This window comes from Neomonachus schauinslandi, chromosome 6 (assembly GCF_002201575.2).
Source record: "Neomonachus schauinslandi chromosome 6, ASM220157v2, whole genome shotgun sequence".
In the NCBI taxonomy this organism is placed as follows: domain Eukaryota; kingdom Metazoa; phylum Chordata; class Mammalia; order Carnivora; family Phocidae; genus Neomonachus; species Neomonachus schauinslandi.
Window position 1 is genome coordinate 102,896,171 of NC_058408.1, and position 25,344 is coordinate 102,921,514.

General features: G+C 37.0%; 1 protein-coding gene across 2 annotated transcripts in view; it reads left to right on the forward strand.

The window, feature by feature from the left end:
• Positions 1 to 25,344, forward strand: part of ADK (adenosine kinase) — a 507,044-nt gene that overhangs the window by 461,047 nt on the left and 20,653 nt on the right. For both annotated transcript variants that reach the window (XM_021699549.2, XM_021699550.1), the window contains exon 10: positions 11,342 to 11,428. In XM_021699549.2, coding sequence (XP_021555224.1) covers positions 11,342 to 11,428 — 87 coding nt within the window. The remainder of the gene's footprint in view (positions 1 to 11,341; positions 11,429 to 25,344) is intronic.

The window sequence follows — 25,344 nt, forward strand, 5'->3', positions numbered from 1 at the left end:
GTACTTGTATGATTTCTTTTCATTCAAGCATTTAGAATACTAGATTAAATCCTAATAACTCTAAAAAACAGGATCATGGACAACTAGAACCTTTAGTTTACTTGGTTTACTAAACTAACCTAGAGAAGTATGTTATAATTAGATACCACTTACTCAAAAATCATTCAGAAAATACATCGTGAGTTCATACTCTACTACATGAAAAAGAGACCAGTCTTCAGGAAGTTAAGATCTAGTTGAAAATAATCATCTCTAATAAATGTTTATTGAGCACCTACTGCATACTGGGACTATGATTAAGTCATGATTCCTACCCACAAGGAGCTCATACTTTAGTAGAGAAAAATGTTTGTACATAAGTAAAGCTATAAATATGATAAGTCCTTTCTTAGAGATATGTGAAGGTTATAAATGATGGCATAAAAGAGGAAGCAGTTAGCTCTGCTTCTAAGCAGGACCCTGAGAAGTCAGGGACTGCGTCCAGGAAACTTACCTGGGATTTGGAACTAGTAGTGAAAGATGATTTGAGCAGTAAAGCAGGTATATATGTACATAGGTATAAAAAAAAGCATGACACATTTGAAAAATTATGAGCATGACAGAGAAACAATCACAGCTCAGGAAATGGCGAAATATAAGGTTTAAACAGTAGGCTAGATTCATGTCCTAGAGTTAAGACTTCAATAGAGAACCATCAAAGGGTTTGTAACAGAATAGCATGATCAGATTTGTACTCATGAAAAAATCAGTCTGTTCATTCAACAAATGTTTACTGAGCACCTGTAATGCACAAAGCATAGTTCTGGGTACTAAAGATCATCAGACAAATTGCCTTTCCTGTAGCCCTTCTTACCTAAGTAGCCAGGGTTTGTGCCATGAGCCCTAGGTCCTTCCCTGGGCACAGCTGACTGAATCAGGGCTAGGAATCTCAACAAGGTTAGGCAGTCTATAGGTGGCCAGTGACATATGAGCTAAGCCACAGAGGAAACCAGTTTTTATAGATACGAGAATGAAGCAAGTGCATAGAAAAAAGCAGAGAGAGAACAGTTTGAATGAACTGCTTTATGTAAGGTTAAAGAGATGTGCTTTATGTAGCGAACGTATTAAAGGTATCAGAAACCTTGGGAGGGAGGGAGGGAGGGAGGGAGGCAGACACCAAACAAAGGGGAAATAAGGTTTTAAAGCAGTAATTCCATTTATCATTGTTTTCTTGGTCATTTTTCTTATGGATTTTTTTTTAAGATTTATTTATTTACTTGAGAGAGAGAGAGCATGAATGGGGGGAGGGGCAGAGGGAGAGAATCTTCATGCAGAGGCCCGGCTGAGCATGGAGTCCATTGCAGACCTCTACTCACGACGCATAAAGTCATGACCTGAGCTGAAACCAAGAGTCGGATGCTTAACCAACTAAGCCACCCAGGCACCCCCTTAGTCACTTTTCTGTGGAAAACTATTTTCATATTCTAAACAAACACTCTTCTACTCTCTTACCTGTCTATATTCAGACTGAAGATTTTAACTGACATTTACTAGAAACATTTGTAGGAAATTCAAAGAAAACATGAACAAACCGGGAGGCTTTACTACAAACAATGATAGTGTTCCATATCAAAACCATGTCTTCAGGGGCGCCTGAGTGGCTCAGTCGTTGAGCATCTGCCTTCGGCTCAGGTCATGATCCCAGGGTCCTGGGACCGAGTCCCGCATCGGGCTCCCTGCTCCGCGGGAAGCCTGCTTCTCCCTCTCCCACTCCCCCCTGCTTGTGTTCTCTCGCGCGCTGTCTCTCTCTCTGTCAAATAAATAAATAAAATCTTAAAAAAAAACAAAAACAAAAAACCATGTCCTCAGTAGCAGCAGTTTTAAGTGTGATCTCAATCCCCTATACCCGAGTCTTATTTTAAGATTAATAATATTCTTGTCCATTTATTCATTAAATGCTTACTATGTCTAGTAAGCTTTTGTCTAAGTGCTCTACATGTATTAACTGATTTAGTCTCACAGAAACACTATGAGATAATTACTGTTATTGTCCCTATTTTGCACATGAGAATATTGAGGCATAGAGTTTGACTTGGTTATGAGCTAGTAAATGGGAATTTACTAGTAATTGAGAATATAAACCCAAGCAGTCTGACTTATATTCTTAATACAATATTATACTGCCTCTGTTCCCTGTGGAGTATTTATCTACTTAATTTGGTCAAATTTAGTTATCAGTACAGGAGTTAGAACGGGAATTTAAATGTCAATTAACTGCTGTATGCTGCTTAATCAAAATCTTGTTTTTTTTCCATGATCACCCTTTTTTCAGAAAAAAAAAATGATAGCAGTGTTACTCAAATGGTAACTTTGGAATCCCGTTTTATTCTCTCATATTTTTTTTTTGTCCCAAAGTCCTTTGCCGCAAGACCCTAAAGCGGTTGACAACCTCTGTGAGCCTCAATGTCTTCATTTATAAAGTCAGGTCAATACTACCTAACTCATGGGATTGCATTGAGAAATACATGATATGAAGTATGTAAAGCACTTGGTGCACAGTTAGCACTTCAATGTCACTTTGCTAGCTCAAAAACTGCAATTGCATCCCATTGTTTGATGTATTAAATCTAAACATCTGTCTTCCTAGAGATGGCTGGACCCCACCCATCTTGCATTATTTCTTTCCTTATCTAACATATAAACTTATTTCTTTCTCTCTGCCTCCTGGAATATATATACCTTTATTTCCTCTCCTCTTCACTATCCACATCTGCAAGACCTAGCTTAAGTTAGGTCTTCTCCCTGAAGCCATCTACACTTAATTAAACTCACATTGTTTCTTTCCTTCTTTGAACTCCTGTTGCAGTTATAATAAATATTATGTTGTATGATACTTTACAAATTCTTTCACATATGCTAGATTTCTCTTTCTGTCTAGATTATAAATTATTTCAGAAGACAGATGATGTCTTAATATTTCTCCTGTATCTCCCCCAAAGGATCTAGCAGAGTATAAGGAGCTCATGGCAAGTGCTCAACAAATATTTGTTACCTGGTTGAAGAAAATAAGCTCCTAAGAACACCTTATAAAATTATGTATCAATATATACCGATATGTATTACATTTACACATACAAACACATAAATGAGAGGGTGAAAAACATAGCCTCTGCATTCTCTATAACCTCTACAGAGAAATCCTAAGCAGCAAAATCTTCATGTTGTGATACACAGAAATGGCCAAGAGTATTAAATCATATCTAAGAATTAAAAAAAAATTGTATAGGGCTTTTTATTTGAAAGGGTGCTTTCATAATGTTAATACTTAATCCATATAAGGATCACAGAAAATAGCTAGAACCAGTATTCTTATTTTCCTTTTTTTTTTTTTTAAGATTTATTTATTTATTTGAGAGAGAGCACGCATGTGTGCAAGTGCGGGGCGGGGCAGAGGTAGAGAGAGAATCTCAAGGAGACTCCCGGTTGAGCACAGAGCCCAACACAGGGCTCAATCTCATGACCCTGAGATCATGACCTGAGCCGAAATCAAGAGTCCCACGCTTAACCAACTAAGCCACCCAGGTACTCCTCTCATCTTCTAAGTATAATAAAACTGAGGGTAAGTTACATAGTGACTTTTGCAAGGTCTTAAAAAGTAGCATCATTGACTCTACTCCCAACCCCCACCATTCTGTCCATTCTGTATAAGGCTGCCAGATAATCTTTTTATTTTTTTTATTTTTAATTTTTTAAAGATTTTATTTACTTATTTGACAGAGAGAGACACACAGAGAGAGGGAACACAAGCAGGGGGAGTAGGAGAGGGAGAAGCAGGCTTCCTGCTGAGCAGGGAGCCGGATGCGGTGCTCGATCCCAGGACCCTGGGATCATGACCTGAGCCGAAGGCAGATGCTTAACGACTGAGCCATCCAGGCACCCAGATAATCTTTTTAAATCAAAGATGGGATCATGTCAGTCCCCTGTTTAAAACCTTACAATGGGGGTGCCTGGGTGGTACAGACAATTAAGTGTCAACTCTTGGTTTCAGTTCAGGTCGTGATCTCAGGATCATGATCTCAGGGTCCTGAGATCAAGCCCCCACATCAGGCTCTGCACTCAGCACGGAGTCTGCCTGAGACTTTCTCACCCTTTCCCTCTGCCCCTTCCTCCCTACCCCATCGTGCTTCCACACATGTGCTCCCTCTCTCAAAATAAATAAATCTTTGAAAAAAATTAAAACCTTCCAATGGTTTCCTGTTTTACATAGAATGAAATTCTACCAACGCCCCCCCCCACACACATACACACATACTTGATCTCCCCACACTCACTACACTGTAGTTACAGTGGCCTTCTTAACCTTAAACAGGCTTAGTTCATCAAGCTTGTTGCTAGCCCAGAGCCTCTGCTCTTGTATATTCTGCCCCTGGATCTTCCCATGGCTGGCTCCTTCTTGCTATTTAAGTCTCAATTCAAACATCACCTCCTCAGCAAAGAAGTAGCACCCATCTAAATTAATTCGCCTCCCTAGTCATACTTCATCACATCATCCTGTTTTATTTTCTTTGTGGCATTTATTATTATCTCAAATTATCTTGTTCATTTTTGTTGTTGTTGTTACTTGTATACTGTCTGTCCTCACTAGAATGTAGGTCTCATGAGAGCAGGGTTTTTGTCTGTCCTATTCACATCTGTATTCTCAGTCTCTGAGTGCCTGACACATGATAAGCTCTTAATAAGCATTTGTTGAATAAAGTAGCTGAACCAAAACCAGACTAAAACCATGGGTCTTTTGAGTCCTAATCCAGTGTTCCTCCAGCCATTCCATTTATCCTGCCTTCCATGAAAGCACTTACACCTTTGGAGCTACAATAAGAATTGATGTTCAGAATAATGACATTAACATGTGCTGTAGGATTTTCTATTATCAAAGAAATTTTCTTTCAGCTCAATAAACTAAACTAATTAAAGCAGGGATGTCATGGTATATTATTATATTAATACATTTAGAAAGATTTCTAACTAAAAAGACTTTCTGCTTTTTCTTTAGTTAACCAGAAAATTAAATTAACCCAGAGCTCTTCATTCCCCAAAAGTCCTTGTTAATTAGGATTGTTTTATAAATCTCTATTATTAGTAGAATTTGTCATCTGTTTCATTACCCTGTTTATTAGGGCAGTCTGAGCAGGGTGTCTTTGCTCATATCCTGGTATGTGTATCCTAATGAAAAGAAAAGCATTTCCTGGATTCTCACTTTTTTCCTATTCTTTGACACAGGCATATTTCATGCTTTTTGTATAACAGTTTGGTTTTCTTATGTCGGTTCCCTATAAAAAGTAGGAATGAAATTATTGACTTGGCTTTTAAGTAAAATAATTAAACTTAGGGTCTATTTAAAATAAAAGCATTAGTGCCTTGCAACATTGTGTGTAATAACAGAAGACTGAAAACAACCTAAAAGTCCATCAATAAAGGACTGCTTAAATAAATCATAGTACATCCATACAATGGACTATTACGCAGCGATAAAAATGCAAACGTTCTCTGCTTACCAACATAGAAAGATTTCCGAGTGAAAAAACAAGTTCCAGAGCAGCCTGCATAAATGGATACTTTTTTGTTTAAGAATAAAAAGTGAGGGGTGCCTGGGTAGCTCAATCTGTTAAGCCTCTGACTCTGGTTTGACTCTTGGTTTTGGCTCTGGTCATGATCTTGCAGTTGTGGGATCGAGCCCCACATCCAGCTCTACGCTTAACACAGAGTCTGCTTCAGATTCTCTCTCCCTCTCCCTCCTGCTCACTCACTCTTTCTCTCTCTCTAATAAATAAATAATATCTTTAAAAAAAAAGAATAAAAAAGAAAAAAATAAGAATGTTTTCTTGTATATGCATAGAGAAATTCTGGAAGGATATACAGAAAAGCAGTAACAGTGATAATCAGATTGGAAAGCAGTAGGATTAGAAACTGGTTGAATAGGAGATAAGAAGTGAGAAAGAACTTTTTTATAGGCTACCTTTTAATATTTGTATTTTTTAACTATATGTGTGCATTACCTATTCAAAACGTTAAATTAAAAACAAGCAAATACAACTAAAAGCAATTTGTGATTCTGGACTGGATCCTGTAGTTAATGGGAAAAAAACTGTAAAAGACACTAGGACAATTAACAAAATTGGAATATGGAATATAGATTGGATAAAATTAAAATATTAAGTTTTTAAATTTATCAACTGTATCATGGTTACCTAAAAGAATATCTATTTCTTAGAAATACACACTGTATTATTAAGAAGTAAAGGGAATGATATAAGCAACTTACACTCAAATGGCTTAAAAGAATTAATAATAATTAATATGTACATATATATGGAAGGATTGATAAAAAATTGTGGCAAAATGTTAAAAACTGGTAAATCTGGATAAATGTTATATAGGAGTTCTCTGTATTTTTCATCAAACTTTCCTGTTAGTTTAAAATTATGTCCGGGGCGCCTGGGTGGCTCAGTTGTTAAGCGTCTGCCTTCGGCTCAGGTCCTGATCCCAGGGTCCTGAGATCGAGCCCGGCATCGGGCTCCCTGCTCCGTGGGAAGCCTGCTTCTCTCTCTCCCACTGCCCCCTGCTTGTGTTCCCTCTTTCTCTGTGTCTCTCTCTGTCCAATAAATAAATAAAATCTTTTTAAAATTAAAAAATAAATAAATAAAATAATATTATGCCCAAATAAAAGGTTAAAAAAAAATAAACCAAGCAAACAAAAGCATTTATACTCTGGAAATTACCTCATTATAAGGAATGGCCAAGGTAGAGGCGCCTCTTTTAAGAATCTCAAGAGTTCCAGTTTTTACCTAGTCCTACTTTTTCACTTGGTGGTGAAGATTTTGCCATCACTTTTCTATCTTTTCCAAGCCTGGTGATGCTCAGTCAGAAGCTGTGGCAGAGTGACTACAGTCTACCTTGGGGTTGAAAATACCTCGTCCTGCTCTCTATCTTCAACCGTTATATCTTTCCTACAATTTAGAGGTGATGTCAAAAAAAGCAGTGATGAAACATGGCACTTTAAAATATCTTGAACAAAATTTTCTAAGGATATTAATTATCATGGGGTTATAGGTATACAGTGCTAAAACATATAGTTAATTTAGTAGCGGTAAAGCTACAGAAGCATTTAATCTAGTTGTTTGGCATTGAGTGACTGAATTTTTTATCATTTTTTCAGTTAGATATCGTATGAACTTACTATTTCTACCATAATTGACTTAGCATTATAGGCGTGTGAAGATGTTTTCATTCTAGACAGACTGCCCTTCTAAGTTAGGTAGTGAAGCTTATATCAAAGTGAAGAGTAAATTATTTGCTTATATAAACTGGCCAGAGAATGTCTGATTTTTATTATTTTGTATTTTAAGTAAGCTAAATTTCATTGTTCTTGATGAAGGTGCCTTGCGGATCTTATCTAATAAATGATACCAAGCAAATCTGGTATCAACTGAATTGTTCTTTTTTCTTTCCTGTCTACTCAAGGAAGCTTATGATTTTGTGGTTTTACAGAAATCTGGAAAATAGGAATAATAATTATTACCAATCCTTTTCCTTCTCACTTTACAGAAGTTTGGAAAGATTTGAGAAACAGTGGCTCTTAAGACTTACTTTTTTTTTTTTTTTTTTTTTTTAAGGTATAAAAAATCATATAGGGTTCCTGGCTGGCTTAGTTGATGCAGCATGCAACTCTTGCTCTCTGGGTTATGAGTTCAAGCCCCATGTTGAGATTACTTAAAAATAAAATCTTTAACAACAAAAAAGGTCATTAGCTGTAAAAAAAATCACTAATTCTTTTTATTAGTAATTCCATATAGTATTAGAAATATTCTCCCATGTATTATACACTTTACTTTTTAAAAACTTTTTATCTGAGTATAGTTGACACAGTGTTACATAGTTTCAGGTGTACAACAGAGTGATTCCACAGCTCTATATTATGCTATGCTCACCACAAATGTAGCTGCCATCTGTCACCATACAACGCTATTCCAGTACCATGGACTGTATTCACAATAGCCAAGATATGAAAGCAACCCAAGTGTCCAATGATAGATGAATGGATAAGGAACACATGGAATATGATGAAGCCATAAAAAGAATGAGATCTTGCCATTTGCAACAACATAGATGGACCTAGAGGGTATTGTGCTAAGTGAAATAAGTCAGAGAAAGAAAGAGAAGTATCATATGATTTCAGTTATATGTGAAATCTAAAAACAGAACAAATGAATAAAAAAACAAAAAGCAGAATCAGACTTACAAGTGCAGAGGACAAACTGATGGTTGCCAGAGGGGAGGGAGATGGGGGGATTAGCAAAGTGGGTGAAAGGGAATAGGACATACAGGCTTCCAGTTATGGAATGAATTAATCACAGGAATAAAAGGCTCTAACTTGTCTTAAGCTCTTATTTAGAAGCATTTGATCAGAACTGACAGTGTCATTTTTCTACAACTAATACAGAAAGCTATTTTAGCTACTTCTTCCCGTAGCTACTCCAGCCCCATTTTACACCTAAGAAAACTAGGTCCACATGAGTCCTGTGAGTGTCCTGGGCCTCACAGGCTGAATAATGTTAATGCCTATAAGTGTATCTTAAGATTTAGTGAGGTATTTCATATGTTCATTCAATACATAGTCTAGAAGGCTGTGGAATAGGTCATGCTGGTGAAGTTAGTTGTGTGGGGTATTTTTTTTAAGATCTACTTATTTATTTGAAAGAGAGAGTCGGGGGGGGCAGAGGGAAAGAATCTCAAGCAGACTCCATGCTGAGTGCAGAGACTGAGGACATGGGGCTGGATCTCACAACCCTGAGATCATGACCTGAGCCAAAATCAAGAGTCAGATGCTTGACCGACTGAGCCACCCAGGCGCCCCATGTGTTGGGGGTTTTTAAATAGCTCTCTAAATTAACTTAGATCATTTCATTTCAAAAAATCAGAATGTTCCAAACATAATTGAACTTAAATATTACTGAACATTGTTTAATCCTTCAATAATTTAGAACACATTTCAGGATCTTGCAAATTTTCAGGGTCGTTATTTTGAAGGGAGCTCTCATAATATAACTCTAGATACAGAAGATAATAGAGACTGGACTATATGACAATTTATGACAGCTCTTTTGCAGTCTTGATATTCTTATATATTTATTTGCATTAATGAGTAGAAAAGGTTAAAAATCGGGTGCCTGGGTGGCTCAGTTGGTTAAGCGACTGCCTTCGGCTCAGGTCATGATTCTGGAGTCCCTGGATCGAGTCCCACATCGGGCTCCCTGCTCGGCAGGGAGCCTGCTTCTGCCTCTGACCCTCCCCCCTCTCATGTGCTCTCTCTCTCTCATTCTCTCTGTCTCAAATAAATAAATAAAATTTCTAAAAAAAAAAAGAAAAGAAAAGGTTAAAAATAATTTTCTTTGTATTACAAGAAATTGAACTTCTATGTCACTTAAGGATAAAACATCTCAAGGATATACACATATATCCAGAAAACTGCATTCATTTAGAATTTTCAGTAGTTTAAACCAAGAAGTCATGATTCTCAAGAGCAAAGTTCCACATAATCTCTTCCATTTTGAATTAGGTTCTATTCATAAATAAAGATTTACCCAACCAAAAATCCATGACTTTTTCTAACAAAGAACTCAAGGAATTATATCTAATTATGGCTTACTTACCATTTATATGTAATTATTTTTCAAATCTGTAATCCAGTAATTAATTCTTATATTAACACTTACATTACCTAAAGTGTTTTATAGACATATTTTATTATTACATAATGTAACCCTATTATAAATGGTAATAGCATTATTAACCTAGCTCATTTTACTTATTTAGTGGCTGTTTGTTCTGACTTTATAGTTGTTAATTCTCTTTATAGTATGACTTGTACTTGGAAGTAATAAAATCAGATTTCTTTATAAATATTTATGGTATAGTCCTTTTTCCTAAATCAGACTGTAGCCCTTTCCTAATTATTTCTAGTAAAGTCTGCTTGCTTTTTTTTTTTTTCCCGCCTGTGTAGCAGTGTGTACTGCATACTCCCTAGAAAATTTAATCCTGGATATTTATGCCTTAACTTCCAATTAATCAAAATCCTGCTAACTACCATGTAGGTCCTGGTGTTAAAAAGTGTGGAAAGTTAGTTACTTAAAGAGTTTAAATAGATGCTTCTGATATGGAGTCTTTTAGCATCTACAGTCATATGGTCAAAAGGGATCACTAAGTGAAGAATCCTCTTCTTGAATATCAATCTTTCCAGTAGGATTTTTTTTTTCATTATCGTATCTGTGCTTATCTCTTGTTGAAAGTATCCATTAGTACCAGGTAACAGAAGACAGACAGAATATGCTTTTTGAGATTCTTGGGTTCTTTATTAAGACCCTAAGGTGCTCAGTATCTCCTTTTCCGTCTCTCTTGATCTTAGGTGAGACTGAAGTTTACAAGTTTTTGGCCACATCTGTCCCCATAAGGGATGCAAATTTGTGATATCAGAAGTTCCAGCCACCAATAAAAAGCACTGTCCAATCTTTTGCAGATGTCCTCTGGGCCAAATTTCATCACAAATAACTCCATTCCACTGGCATGTGCCAAGTTTAAAGTACTGTATTAGGTTACTTTATAGTCAAAACAATCAAGCCTTAGTCCAGACTGCTATAAGACAAGAATCCATTGCACTGTCCCTTTTGTTCTACCTAGCTTTCCCTTTTGTTAGTTGACAGTTTAAAGGAAATAGCGACTCCTTTGTTAAAAGTAACCAGATTCGGTTATTTGTAATAAGCCAAGTAAAATCAGTAATTCTTAACATTGGCATGAAGAATTATAACAGAATAGTAGTTATGTTTTTATCATACCATTGTGATTTTCTGTAGAGAAACACCCAAGACTCTTTATTTATATATTTTAAATTTACAGCTCTTTAACTGTATCCAAGATTTCACTGCCAAGAATGCAGTCAGGCTTGAAGCTTTATTAGAGATCCATGATCCAGTCCTTACAAATCTTCCTTTCACTCGTAGTTTCTGTTCACGTATTTATACTGTCCAAAAAGGTACTGCTGTGGTTTACAGTCATTCCCAAAATATGTGACCTACCTAGGTATAACTCTAACAAAACACAGTATCTGTATGCTGAAAATTACTCAAAAAAAAAGCATTGTGTACAGATGACTTTGCCTTGGTTCCCAAGTACTCATGTGGAGAATATGGAACTCATGTTGTCTCTCTCTTTGAATGATGAATGGTGCAGGAGCTTCAGACTTCACTAGGTGAGTTTCTGTATTGAGTGTTACAAAGAGAAGTCAGTCTGCATTCTTTGGCTCTACTTGCAGAAAGTGAAGTCACTGCTTTTGCTGTCTTGGATCAAAACCAGAAAGAAATTGTTGATACCAATGGAGCTGGAGATGCATTTGTTGGAGGTACAGATTCATTTATTTCATACTTATAATTTAAACATTTCCTTTAACCCTTGCCTTTACTCAAGATTTATGAATTTGATGATTTCTTCTTTTAGATTATTAACTCCTAATGTTCTTTCCATATGCTACTATCACTGTGAGTATTATGAGGGTATTTTACTATTGGAAAAATACTTATTTTGGGCTCAAAGATAATTTGCTATTGTGCTGTACCCCAGTCATTTTCACAAGATTAATTGTGTCTGCGAGAATATTGCATAAACAAGCTGTATCAAGTACAGTATATAGTATATTCTTAGGCCTTCAGGCTTAAATGTTAACATATTATGTTCTTCAAAACAAGTTGTGGTGGATATTAACTAAGGATGATGTCTGTGGATTATATCATTTGATTAAAACATCTGTTTCTAAGACAATAGTTAAATGTTCATAAATGTACTTTAGGAAGGGTTAAATTTTTGTCTGGTTCAGGCTTAGTAAGAACTGGCACAATTTATAAGGACTAAGTCATTTTTGGAATGAGTACTCAAAAATAAGATGAAGACAATTGGAAGATTCTTAGCTTGATGAATTAGATTGATCTAAAATCTGGTTCAAAAGTTCTTTTGATATGTCTAAACCCCTTCTAGTTAAGTGTGATTAAGCTAGACGGTGGTCTCTAGAAAACTTTAGATTCCTGAATGATAATCCAGAAGAGTCTCTCTTGATCTCTCTTTATTTCTTATAACATCAAGCTGAACAAGGAACAAAGGCAAATAGAATTGACCCTTGTCCTCCTTTCCTGGGAAGATAATTTGAATCATGGGAAATTTAAATTATGTGATGGTTTTAACATAGTATTGTTTCGAATATAGATATTCTTTTGTTTTAATGCTCTTTTTCACCGAGATAAATTTTTCGTATTTTCTTCTTTGAAATTTCATGCCTACTTTTCAATGAGCTGTTAACCAGTAGACTCATAGCATGCCCCATGCCTTATTCTTTGGAAAGAGTACATACCACAGATAGCATTCTACTCTACTGTCATGCTTGTATCTTTTGTGTCTTTGCTCTGAAAGGCTTCCTCATTGATTAGCTATTTTCCAGCTATTTTTCCTATGCCATATTTCCTCAGAGCTATGAAGTCATGTAGGCTAAAAATCTCTTATCCAGAATTGGGCTAAATTCTATAATACATTAAGGAAACACTATGGATTTCTTGTGTAAAATTGGTTAAACCAGGAATCTTAGTACATAACCTGTAAACTTATCCCTTGTGTGTGCATTATTTAAGTACTTTAAATATTTAAAACAGTAAGTATTCTATTTTTTTTTTTTTAATATTTAGTAGGGCACATTGTGAGGCCATCATAAATATGATGGTGACCTAATTAGTCACTACCTTGGGTCCTGGGCCACCTAGCCCTGCAAAAACAGACTCCTTGACGAACACCTAACTACCTATAATGTTTCCAGTACTAGGTAAGAACATACGGACTTTCTGAGGGAGAGAGAAGTCATTCTTAAGGTACTGAAGTAGGAACAGCTAGGTACCCATTTGTGTTGTGGTAAGGATAATAAATGAACTACCTCACCAAAGCACCTGGGCTCTCTGTTACAGGATTATCAGCCTCTTTTTTATCTCACTCTATCTGCCTATGTATTTATTATTGGGGTACAGTGAAGTAAGTAGTAAGGGAAGAGTATGGAACAGGGAGCCACAAACTTTTTTTGTAAAGGGTCAGATAGTGAATATTTTAAGTTTGCAAGTCCTATACAAGCTGCATTGCATATTATTCTTGTGTTTGTGTGCTTGCTTGCTTTTTGTTTTTTTATAATATTCTAAAAATGTAAAAACCTTTTGTAGCTCTCCACTTATACAGAAACAGGCCACAGGCTGGATTTGGCCCTCAGGCTCTAATTTGTCAACCCCTTGTGTAATATGTTGGCAGCTTCCTCACTTTATTCACTTTCATCATACCCTGGATCCAAACACTGGGTTTCACTACATGCTGTTGAAATCACTATAGAGAAAGTGGAAGGCAGGCTGACACTAGGCAGGACTTTACTGGTAGCCATTTTTCTCACTTTAACCGTACTCTGAGTAGGATAATCAGATCCTGAAAGACTGAGTCATGCAATGACATGAACACTCTAATGTCATTTTAGCATTGAAATACTGATGTTGGCATGTTTAGCACATTCTGTGTAAGTCAAACTGTACCGTATAGCAATAGATAGCATTTATATAGCACTTACTAGCCAGTAAGCACCTTAAGCATTTTACATATATTAACTCATTTAATGTTCATAAAAGCTCACTGAAGCAGGGCCTTTTTTTTTTTTAAGATTTATTTATTTATTTGGGAGAGAGAGTGAGCACACATGCACGAGCAGGGGGAGGGCCAGAAGGAGAGGGAGAGAAGCAGACTCCACTGAGCCCGAGCCCAAAGCAGGGCTCAATCTCATGACCCTGAGATCACAACCTGAGTCGAAATCAAGAGTTGGACTCAACCTGCTGAGCCACCCAGGAGACCCTGCAGTAGGTTATTAATAACCCCATTTTCCTGATGAGGAAACTGAGACACAGAGGGGTTAGGTAACTTGCACAAAGTCTCATAGCTAGAGAGTACAAGAGCCAAGATTCGATCCAGGCAGTCTGGTTCCAGAGTCAATGCTCTTAGTGCACTATATTGCTTTTCTAAACTTTTAGGGAAATCTCATCATTAGGACTGAGAGCCACAGACCAGCCTTACTAACAAAAGCTGGATTTTGCCAAAGAGAATCTTTCTATTATCTGAATAGATGATTTCATGTATTGAACAGGAGCTTTTGTTATCTGATAGGATTCTGAGGACTCTAGGGTAAGATGGTTGCAGAAAAAAAAAGAGAAAGTGAAAGGAAAGATAATCGAAGGACTATAGTCCCTGGTGAGTTTGAACCAGGAGCTTTTTGCTAAGCAGTAGAATTGATTGCGCTACAGAGATACAGAAAGACAGATCATAAACTTGCTGGATCAGCATGGAATCTAAATACAAGGAGTTACAGGAATCAACCATTTAATAGCACCAGGCTAATGCATTCCATCTTACAATAGAGATGGTCTTATCAGTAGGAAATACTAAAAAATCCATTGGTTAAAAACCCCAACTTCCATCTCTACGCTAGGGAAAGCCTTTCTACTAGGATTGGAAATACTCCAGCTATTGAAACATACTTCTCTACCTCGAACATGAATGGAGAGGCAATGGCAACTTTTGCATTTACTATGTAGTTTCTTTTTCTTTGCTCTATTTTATTGCCTTATTAACATATCTCCTCTCTGACTGACACATTCTATCTTTAGATAGATAATATATTCCTCCTATTACCTTTAAGTTTTGCTGGCTTAAGGGTATTTCTGTCTTTTGTGACTTTGCATAACTATATTCCAGTCCCAATTTCAAGCTCTTGGATAAAGCATCACTTCATCTACCATGTGCTACTTACATATCCCAGTACCAGAGTGCCATGTGTTCTTATTAGCCACATAAGAGATATACAACTAGAGTACATCGTAGATTTTCATGTATAATTTTAAAATGAGTATCCCACATGTACATAAATTAAATTCAAAGTTCCATCTCAGGGGTTCGGTAACAGTGACAATTCCCTCTAGCCTCTACAAGCATGCCTCCTGTTCTATTTGGAGAGCTTAAGCACTCTGTAACATTTGCCCTTTATTTGTCCGTAACCAGGCCTGATGGAACTACCCTTTTCACATGCTCCCTCAAAAGCCCAAGTGGTACGATTGTACCCTTGGAAATGGAGACAATTCTATAATCTCTAAGTGTGATTTCCTAATTTCCCAGGTCAGGAGAAAATTTCTTCCTGTTGTCCTGCTGTGCTTTGTCACAGCAGGTCTGCCTTTTCATTTGGAACCCTCTTTGTCACTGCCATAGTAACAAATGGAAACATTGAGAACATTTTGTGACAGGCACTGTCATTGTTCCTGGTGAAATCTCTTCCCCTGTGTCTTCCCAGTAAATGAAACTGAGAAGAAAAATCATAACAAATAACATGAAAGAGGACCTAATCAATATGTTCCCAGTGGGCTGTCAATACCAGCCTGTGTTAATCTAATATAATTTAGTTGTATGTTTTATGGCAGCTGTAGGAATATGGACTAGACCTACAAATCATCTTTAGACTAAAAGTGAGTACGCCTTTGACACATTATACCCAAGCACACATATATAGCTCTCGATAAAAGACTGAAGACCTCACCCAAGGACCAACATTCTTAGGATTAAAAAAGCTTCGTTAAATGTGGTTAAGAGCCATATATAGCTTAGAGCAGTTTCTTTTGAATGACAGTAAAGTAAGTGTGCTACCTCTAATACTTTTTAAGTTTCTCATGACAGGTTTAGCAGGGAAAATATATTACCCTAAAAGATAATACCTATAGCATACACATGACTATTAAAGCCACTTAGCAATCCCAATGTAAATAATTATCCTAGTTCCCATCTAATAAAAAGAAGCATTAATTTTACTTTCTAATTCATTTTCAAAAAATTTTTTGGTTAAGAAAAAAAGATTTAAGTTTCTAAAACAAGGATGCTATTTCCTTCTCATGTAGCACATGGCTGTACTTTGGAGAGTCGTGGGGATTCTCTAAATTATCTTTGTATTTTCTAGGCTCACCTTGTTTGTTTGTTCCCAAACATGTGTAGCTTACTCTCCCTTTCTTCTTCTTTTTTTTTAATTTTAAAGATTTTACTTATTTATTTGACAGAGAGAGAACAAGCAGGGGGAGTGGCAGGCAGAGGCAGAGGGAGAAGCAGGCTCCCCAAAGAGCAGGGGGAGCCTGATGCGGGCTCGATCCCAGGACCCTGGGATCATGACCTGAGCTGAAGGCAGTCGCTTAACCAACTGAGCCACCCAGGTGCCCCTCTCCCATTCTTCTTAATTGCTGCTAAATTGTGCTCTGCAAAGAAGTGGTGCAGAATTCTTGTGTTTTTCTTTTTTTTTCTGCACCACCTCTTTTCTTAGCTGTCCAACTCAGAAAACTAGAAAATAACTTAAATATGTTATTTCTCACACTAATTCACTCAAACATCAGAACTTTCATAGGACCTTTGTATGCAGAGGATTTATTTGATGGGGACCAAGATGAGAACTGCATACTCTTACCCATCCCACACCCACACCCAAGGAAACAATACCTTTCCCTGTCTGTTAACAATAATACTGGTCCCTGTCTTAAGTAGGACATCTTTGGTATTTGATTTCTTAAGCAGCGATTTTCCTTAAAACCATCAAATGAGGTATGAAATTGACTTCATCATTAGGAATATGAAATTCATAACAGATAGCAGCTCAAATTCATGGAAGTGGAGGGGAGATTCACACCTTGCACACTCATAGAAGACTTCATGACATGCTATTCTAGTGTTAACATCCAGACATTTAGAAAAGCTGATGTGGGACCAGGAACAAATTTCAAGAACATTGCCTAAGATTATTTAAGCCTTTGTTGGTTAAAAGAGGTAAAGATGCTTCTCAAGCCATGACAAAAAAGAGAAATAACTTTAGTTCACATGGAATACTGGATGATTTTAAGTTGTAAAGTCTGGAATCTCTCACAAGCATGAATGTTTCCTCAAAGATCTAGTATCCTGGATGGCCTTCACCTCGAAGCAATTATAAATAGATAATGGCATTCAAAGGACTTTGTCTTCTGGAAGTTTGGATACGACAAAGATAGTCTGAGCCATGAAGACTATCCGACCCTGAAGCTCAAATATGAACCTAAGTTTCCTATATTTGAAGATTACTAAGAAATGCTTATTCCAAGAAAACAATGTTGATGTTTACAAGATTGTATTTAGTGGCAGAGGACCAGAGGAAATGTCTTAAGCAAAGTTAATTTTCTTAAAACTGTGACATGGCAAAATATATGTGTATCAGCTTCCTGCCTTAGAATATTTGTGAGTCAAATGGAACCCACTTAAATTCATTAGTGGCCCCAGCTGCTATTACATGGACTTGGTCAGTTTTATCCACCCTTATCTGTCTGATTCATATAACATGTATTAGTTGTATAATTAATAAACTACCCCCAAAACTTTTTGACCTAAAACAACAACCATTTACTTAGCTCCACAAATCTGTTCATCGGCACCTGGGCCTAGGCTCAGCTGGATAGTTCCTCTAGTCTCAGAGGTACAAGAGATTAAGTATGCCCAAAATCACAGTGAAAACCTGGATTCAAACTCAGAGTTTGACCCCAGAGTTCTTACCCCTAATTATTTTGTTATACTCTGCTCTATTAGTATATCATCTTATCTTCCCCTCCAAGGGAGGAGAAATAACCAAAATGGTTTTCTAAACACTAGTCCATAGACTAATGCCTATCTATGATATAACCTAACAGATTTTATCAGCCAATACCAAGATGAAAAAAGGTAGGAGCAATATAGTAAGTTTTCATGAAGCTAAATGTATTCAGTTTTAAATCTTGTCTCATTTATGTTTGAATTTGGTACAATGTACCTTTTATTGACTTTGTAATTAATAAAATCAAAATAAATAAAATCAGGTTCATAGTGCTGATACATAGCCTGGCCAACCCAGGGACCTAACAGAAGTTTTAGTCATGGTAAATAAGTCATTAGAAACAACTTGCCAAACTTCTTATATGAAAATTTGTATAAAACATAACCTCTGATGTTGTAAAGCTATTTACCATCAGTAGGTCTGAATAAAACAAAAATTAGCTACACAATTACTAAATTTACAACTATTCTCACTTCAGATATATGAATTCCCAAATCTATGGTATGAACACAGGCTCTTAATTTATTTTTCATTTAATTATCCAGTTAACATTGACATTTTATAGAGATGAGATACGTTTGTTTTATTTCTAGTCTATGAAATAAATGGCAGATTAAAAACCAGTTTCTTTCATCAAATGCTCTTAAAATTTTAGAACCACCCTGCTTTGAGAACTTGTCATTTGATCAAATAACAGTTTTTCAGTTGAGTTAAATAATAACAATATTAGTTATCTTGCTTATGAATTAGGACATATATAAGCTCACATAAATAAGCTTGTTATCATCTCCTTATTCTAGCAGGTATGACCTTGTCCTGATGAGTCTTTTTGCTTTTAACTATATACTTAATATGTTAGTGCTGAAAGGGAATACTTTTTTTAAGGATTTTATTTATTTATTTGTCAGAGAGAGAGCACAAGCAGGGGGAGCAGCAGACAGAGGGAGAAGCAGACTCCCCGCTGAGCAAGGAGGCAGATGCGAGGCTCAGTCCCAGGACCCCGGGTCATGACCTGAGCTAAAGGCAGACACTTAACTGACTGAGCCATTCCCTGAGAGGGAATATTTTTAAAAATCACATTTTCTGGTTTTCAGGTTTTTAAACTGTTTTCAGTCGTGAAACTATGTTCATTTGAGGTCTTATCGGAATCAGAATGAAATGAGATTAAACAAATCCTCATTTGGCCTTACCTACATTTTATTTGGTGGCTCATAAAATAACTACCTGGAATAAGTCAATGTTGGGTGTGAAAACCATGATCTGTTCAGAAGTCCCCATTTGATGGATGAAGAAAGTGAGTCCCAAAGAAAAGGAGTTAATTGCAAATATGCAATATTAGGAGCCAGATCTCCTGACTTGTTAATTCATGGTCCAGTAATTATACATGTTAATAACCCAAATGAAAGTTGTCTGTTGAGCAGTCTGTTATATAGGCCTCTTGGAAATATAGAAGTCAAGAGTCAATATCCCAAATGGATAGAAGCCTTTGATGTACTTTTTCTTGGCATGTGGGTATCCAAGATGTTTGACTTCAACTTATAAACAGAAGCATATGCCACACTTTTGTTTTGGGAACCACATCAAGAGATCACACATTAGGTTGAAAATTCAAATTCTAACCTGATCTTGTACATTTTTGTTTCATGAGGAGGAATGATCTTTAAAGCAGTATTTTGAAAGGGGTTGGGGCAGAAGGGCAACTTACCTATACGAGTAAAACATACTGTTTCGTGGTCCTCTTCAGGGTCTTTCCTGAACTGGGGGCATTTAAAAGTTTTTGGGTTTGGAGTTTTTTTTTAATTTGCATGCAGTATCCCATGCCATTTTAACAGAATCAAACAGGTTTCCATTTTCAGTCACCAGAAAAAGGAAATAAGTTATCCTCATAGTTATAGCACTGGCCACTTGCCTATATGTTTTACCGTGCTGCTCAGTTGCTCACTTTGTATGGGAGGATGTGTGGTGCTGAGCTATTGCAAAGGAGCCTTTGCTCTGAATTGACTTCCTGTCCGTGTCAGTCCCTGCACCATCTGACACCACTTAGGCTTTGGTTTTCATTATGCAAATACCTACTAAGTCAGACCTTACCCTAGCAGGCAAAGTAGCTTTTTAAGTTATTTCAAAATGTAATGTTTGTTGACTTTCTTTTCCCAGAAAAATCTGTGTTTTCTAGCATATGGGTCATAACTTGTTACTTGAGTTCATGACTAGTTGGTAGTCAACATGAAGTCAAAGCATAACAAAACAAAATTTTACTAACTAGGCCACATAGAAAATGAAAGACAAAAACTTTACATGCAGAGCACTTTTCCGCTGGGGGAAACCATTGCTTTGTCACATCTGGGTAGTCTAAGCTAGCCAAATTGAAGTGGGAATTTCCTGCCAGATGTTAGTCCTTTGAGCAACCTGTGAACATTGAAAAGAGGGTATGAGAGCTCTTGTTTGGTAGCGCTCTCGCCACTGTAGAAGCTTGCTCCTAATAGGTAGCAGACATTTTTATGTACTACTAGTCAGGAGGTTGTGTGGCCTGTCTAAAGCTAGCACTGTTTGGTCTTGTTAAATACATAAATATAGGAGTTCTAATTTGGAAAGTACAACATCAGGTCTCAAAGATATATTATAGCAAGAGAATACTACACGGCAATTACCTCCCAAACATAGATGACAAAAGTTTTGTTTAATTAATAAAAAGAAGGTAAGACTGAGCCACCAGGTACTCCAGATAACTTGAATAAGGTCATTTTACGGAGTCACCGATGACCAAAATAAACCTCTAAATATGAAGGAAAATAAAGTAGCTGAAATGGCAGGGAAAATACCAAATATTTACATCAGCTTCCTGTTCCAGATGCACATGGGAATTAGGAAGCAAAAATTTCATTCAGAAGAGTTGTGCACAAAAAGTAGAAATGCTTTTATCCAACTGAAACAAGAAACGTTTTTAAGGGGGAAAAAAAAAAGACTTTCCACATGATTTCACTGTTTTTGTCATCCTCTGTAAAGGAAAATATTGACATTTACCAGACTGTTTGCTCCAGCTTTCTGATCTCCTGCAGTTTATTTTTATAACAACCTTATCGATGGGCCTCTTACCCAGCTCTCTAGGTTTTAACTGAGTTGAGTCGATTTGTTACCACAGCTCCAAGTAGCTGTTACAGAACAAGCAAGACATCCTAATAAAGCTGTAAATGTGTTTACTCAAACAGAGTATCGATTTAACTTGGAGAGGGGGAAACCGGTGCTTAGCACAGTGTCAGGGTGGATGAATTTCACTGCAGCTTTTCATTGTCATCTGTCATGGTTGTGAAACACTAAGTAAAGCCATCAGAGGATAATTAGAAGTACCAGAAATTTAGCCCCTAAAATCAGTTAACCGCTTGGGAGTTTTGTAGCTTAATTAGCTTTTATTAAAAATTTCCTCTAGTAATAATAGTCAAGCACTTTTAATGTTGCTTTCAGGTAGAGCAAGATTTCAAGGTTGTGACTTGTTAAATATATGAATTTAATGGGTAAAGGTTTTCCAGACTTTTTCTCAGTCTAGTAATTAGACTAACACCAGAACACAATGTAAAGGGACACTGATCTATACTCATACCAACAGAAGTAAGTGATTTTTCTGAAACATCAATTTTAAAGAAGTAGTAAAGCAATTACAAAATATTTAAAACACATGTTGTAGAAAAACTATCCTGTTAACATCTTTATTAAACTTAAATGTTTTTGTAGCACAACATGACCTAGACACATAAAACTGTCAATGCCACCCTTGTTCCTAAATACCATTCTTCATTAAAGAAGAATCTAAAATATTCTAGCTGCTATAAGTTAGTCATCATCTTAAAGATAAAAGTTGATGCACATCTGTGTAAAAGGAAAGGTCAGACTGAGGGGTTGCTTACTTTCTATAGAAACTGAACTAGCTATTAAATTTGATGAAAGGTATTCATATAAACACTCTACCTGCCCTCTTGCAAATGGCTAGAAAAACATCATAGTCTGAAAAAAATCACTCACCTGGGATGATGAACACAAAATTGAAAACTTACAAGTTTGACCATTAGATTTAAAATTAGTCTTCCTCTCATAGCTGTAATCATTTATTCACTGCACTATAGTAAACTTCCCATGCCCTCTGGTGCTACTGCCCCAATCTGCCTAAATGACTAATAAAAATAATGATAATCTGAGAGATGACCTCTTCTAAAGCCTAGATGCAACAGACTCTGTCAAAAAGGGCAGTGAAAGATGTTGGGGGGGTGCGGTTCTTTTTTTTTTTTTTTTAAAGATTTTATTTATTTATTTGACAGAGACAGAGACAGCGAGAGCAGGAACACAAGCAGGGGGAGTGGGAGAGGGAGAAGCAGGCCTCCCGCCGAGCCGGGAGCCCGACGCGGGACTCGATCCCAGGACCCCGGGACCACGACCCGAGCCGAAGGCAGTCGCCCAACCAACTGAGCCACCCAGGCGCCCTTTTTTTTTTTTTTTTAAGATTTTATTTATTTGTGTAAGAGGGGGAGAGAGCACAAGCAGGGGGAACAGCAGGTAGAGGGAGAAGCAGGATCCCCGCTGAGCAAGGAGCCCGACATGTGGCTCAATCCCAGGGCCCTGGGATCATGACCTGAGCTGAAGGCAGACGCTTATCCGACTGAGCCACCCAGGCGTCCCAGAGAGCTGCAGTTCTTTGCCTTTGAAATGCTATGTAGTTATAAGCCAAATTCTGCCCTGAGTTAATTAAGTCTTTAAGCCATGAAATAATAGATTATAAAGTTTTGTTACATCATGGAACACCACCAGAGCTCTTTCTTTTAATTTTTCAGAAGATAGAGGAGGAAATTGGTTTTCCACAGTTGTATTTATTTCTTTATTTAAGTAAGCTCTAGGCCCAACATGGGGCTTGAACTCATGACCCCAAGATCAAGAGTTGCATGCTCTACCAACTCAGCCAGCCAGGTGCCCCTTTATATCTTTATTCTATATTAAAGTATTCAAAAGCAGAGGGAAAAGAAAGGATATGGATTTATGATTATAACATATCATCCTGTTTTTTTTTTTAAGGTTTTATTTTATTTATTTGACAGAGAGAGACACAGCGAGAGAGGGAACACAAGCAGAGGGAGTGGGCGAGGGGGAAGCAGGCTTCCCGCCGATCAGGGATTCATAGTTATGGTCCTAAAAGTGTTCCCTACAGTACAATCCATCTATCACACAATACATGGAACGTGAAATACCCTGAATCTCAAGCTGGAAACCTAGGATTCAGTTTTTTTATTAAGTTTTTATTTTAATTCCAGTATAGTTAACATAGAGTTTTATATTAGTTTCAGGTGTACAATATAGTGATTCAACAATCCATACATCACCCAGTGCTCATCACAAGTGCCCTCCTTAATCCTTATCATCTATTTTACCCACCACCCCACCCAACTCCCCTCTGGTAACCATCAGTTTGTTCTCTATAATTAAGAGTCTGTTTCTTGGTTTGTCTCTCTCTCTCTCTCTATTTTCTTCCCTTTGCTCATTTGTTTTGTTTCTTAAATTCCACATGTGAGTGATCATATGGTATTTGTCTTTCTCTGACTTATTTTGTTTAGCATTATACTCTGTAGCTCTATCCACGTCATTGCAAATGGCAAGATTTCATTCTTTTTTATGCCTGAGTAATATTCCATTGTGTGCGTTTATACATACCACATCTTTATTCATCTATGGATAGACACTTGGGCTGCTTCCATATTTGGCTATTGTAAATAATGCTGCTATAAACATCAGAGTGCATGTAACCCTTTGAATTCGTGTTTTTGTATGTTTGGGGTAAATACCCAGTGGTGCAATTGCTGGGTCGTAGGGTATCTCTATTTTCAACTTTTTGAGGAACCTCCATACTGTTTTCCAAAGTGGCTGCACCAGCTTGCATTCCCACCAACAGTGTACAAGTGATGCATTCCTTTCCATCTGTCCATACCTTCAGTGAGTTCTTTGAGACAATTTTTAGAATATATCTCATATCATCTTACCTCAAATCCATCCACTTTTCTCCCATCACTTTAGGCCAGGCCTGACATACTTTCATTCTTACTTACTCTCCATTCCATTTTCTACACAGTAGCCAAAATAACGCTTTTAGGAAGAAATTGAATTACTTCACTTCCTTGCTTCAGTGGCTTCTAGTTGAACTAAGACTAAAACTCCAAACTCCTGTAGTGGCCTGAAAGGATCTATATGATCTGCTATCCATGAATCTGTATTTCATGCTGCTCTCAGCTTTGCTTACATGCTCTGGCTATATTGGTCTTCTTCTTTTAGGCCTTATACACTTTGCACGTGGAGCTCTCTTAGTCTAGAATTGTCTTCCCCTACTCTTTACATGGCTATCTCTTTCTCATTCCCAGTTTCAATTTAAAAGTCACCTCTTCTCTAATTATCCTATGTAATGTGGGTCCCTTTGCTCTTATTCTCTACTGCTACACACAGTTATTTTCCTTAACAGCACTTAACACTCTCTAGAATTATCTTATTATTTATTATCTTAGTTATCTTAATTACTAACTTATTACTTGGGATTTTTTTTTATCTCTCTCATTAAAATATAAGCTTCAAGAGAACAGGGACTCCATGTGTCTTATTCTCCAGTGTATCCCCAGGACCCAACAGAGTGCCTGGCATAGGGTAAATATGCAGTAAATATTAGTTTTATGAATCAATCAATCAATCACATGGCCAGCTGCAAGCAAACTTGTACCCTACCATCAAATAAAAACCATTCTAGTCAATAGATCTAAGAAACTGTTTATTAAAGGATTTTGTCAGAAGGTGTGGAATGAGTCAGGAAATAGCAGAGTAGGCCATACGTTAGTATCAGGTCGCTTTTATTTAAAGTTAACCCATGCTAAAAAAATTATTTTTTAATTTAAAAAAAGAGTAACCTGTGCTAACGTGTATGTAACTAATCCAGTGACAGAGAGACTGATCGTAGCTACCTTTTTCTTACTGTTACTTAAAATAGAGGTAAATATGGAGGGACGCCTGGTTGGCTCAGTCCATAGAGCATGTGACTCTTGATCTTAGGATGGGTCATGAGTTTGAGCCCCACGTGACACATAGAGATTACTTCAAAAAAAACAGAGGTAAATATGGAGAGTATACATGTGTTAGGAAAGAAAGCAACATCTAATATCAATTTCCTAAGTATTTATAATACAAATAAGAAAACTAATTCTCAAGATCGTAAATCTGTAAATCAGTTCCTGCTAATAGGCAGTAGCATACAGGTCAGAGGCTTCACTCAAGATTTCACAGAATATATTGAAGTTATTCTGTAGATGTCTAAATTTGGTTTGCCAAAATGCCCAGTGAATGTCCAGTGCATCAAATAACAGCACTTCTGTCCTGTCCTACCTAGGATCTTTGCTGGTATTCCTCCACTGACAGGTGGGAGTGGAGTTAAAAGTAGATCCTCCCCAGAGAAAGCAATAAGAATCTCTAGTGAAGAGCACTTGACATGAACTGAGTCTGGGACAAAGCCCATGTTTCATTGCCCACACAGTTTCCTCAGCTTTAAGCCACAGAATTGTCCTTAACTGCCTAACTTTTCATCAGCACCCACATCAAATCACTAA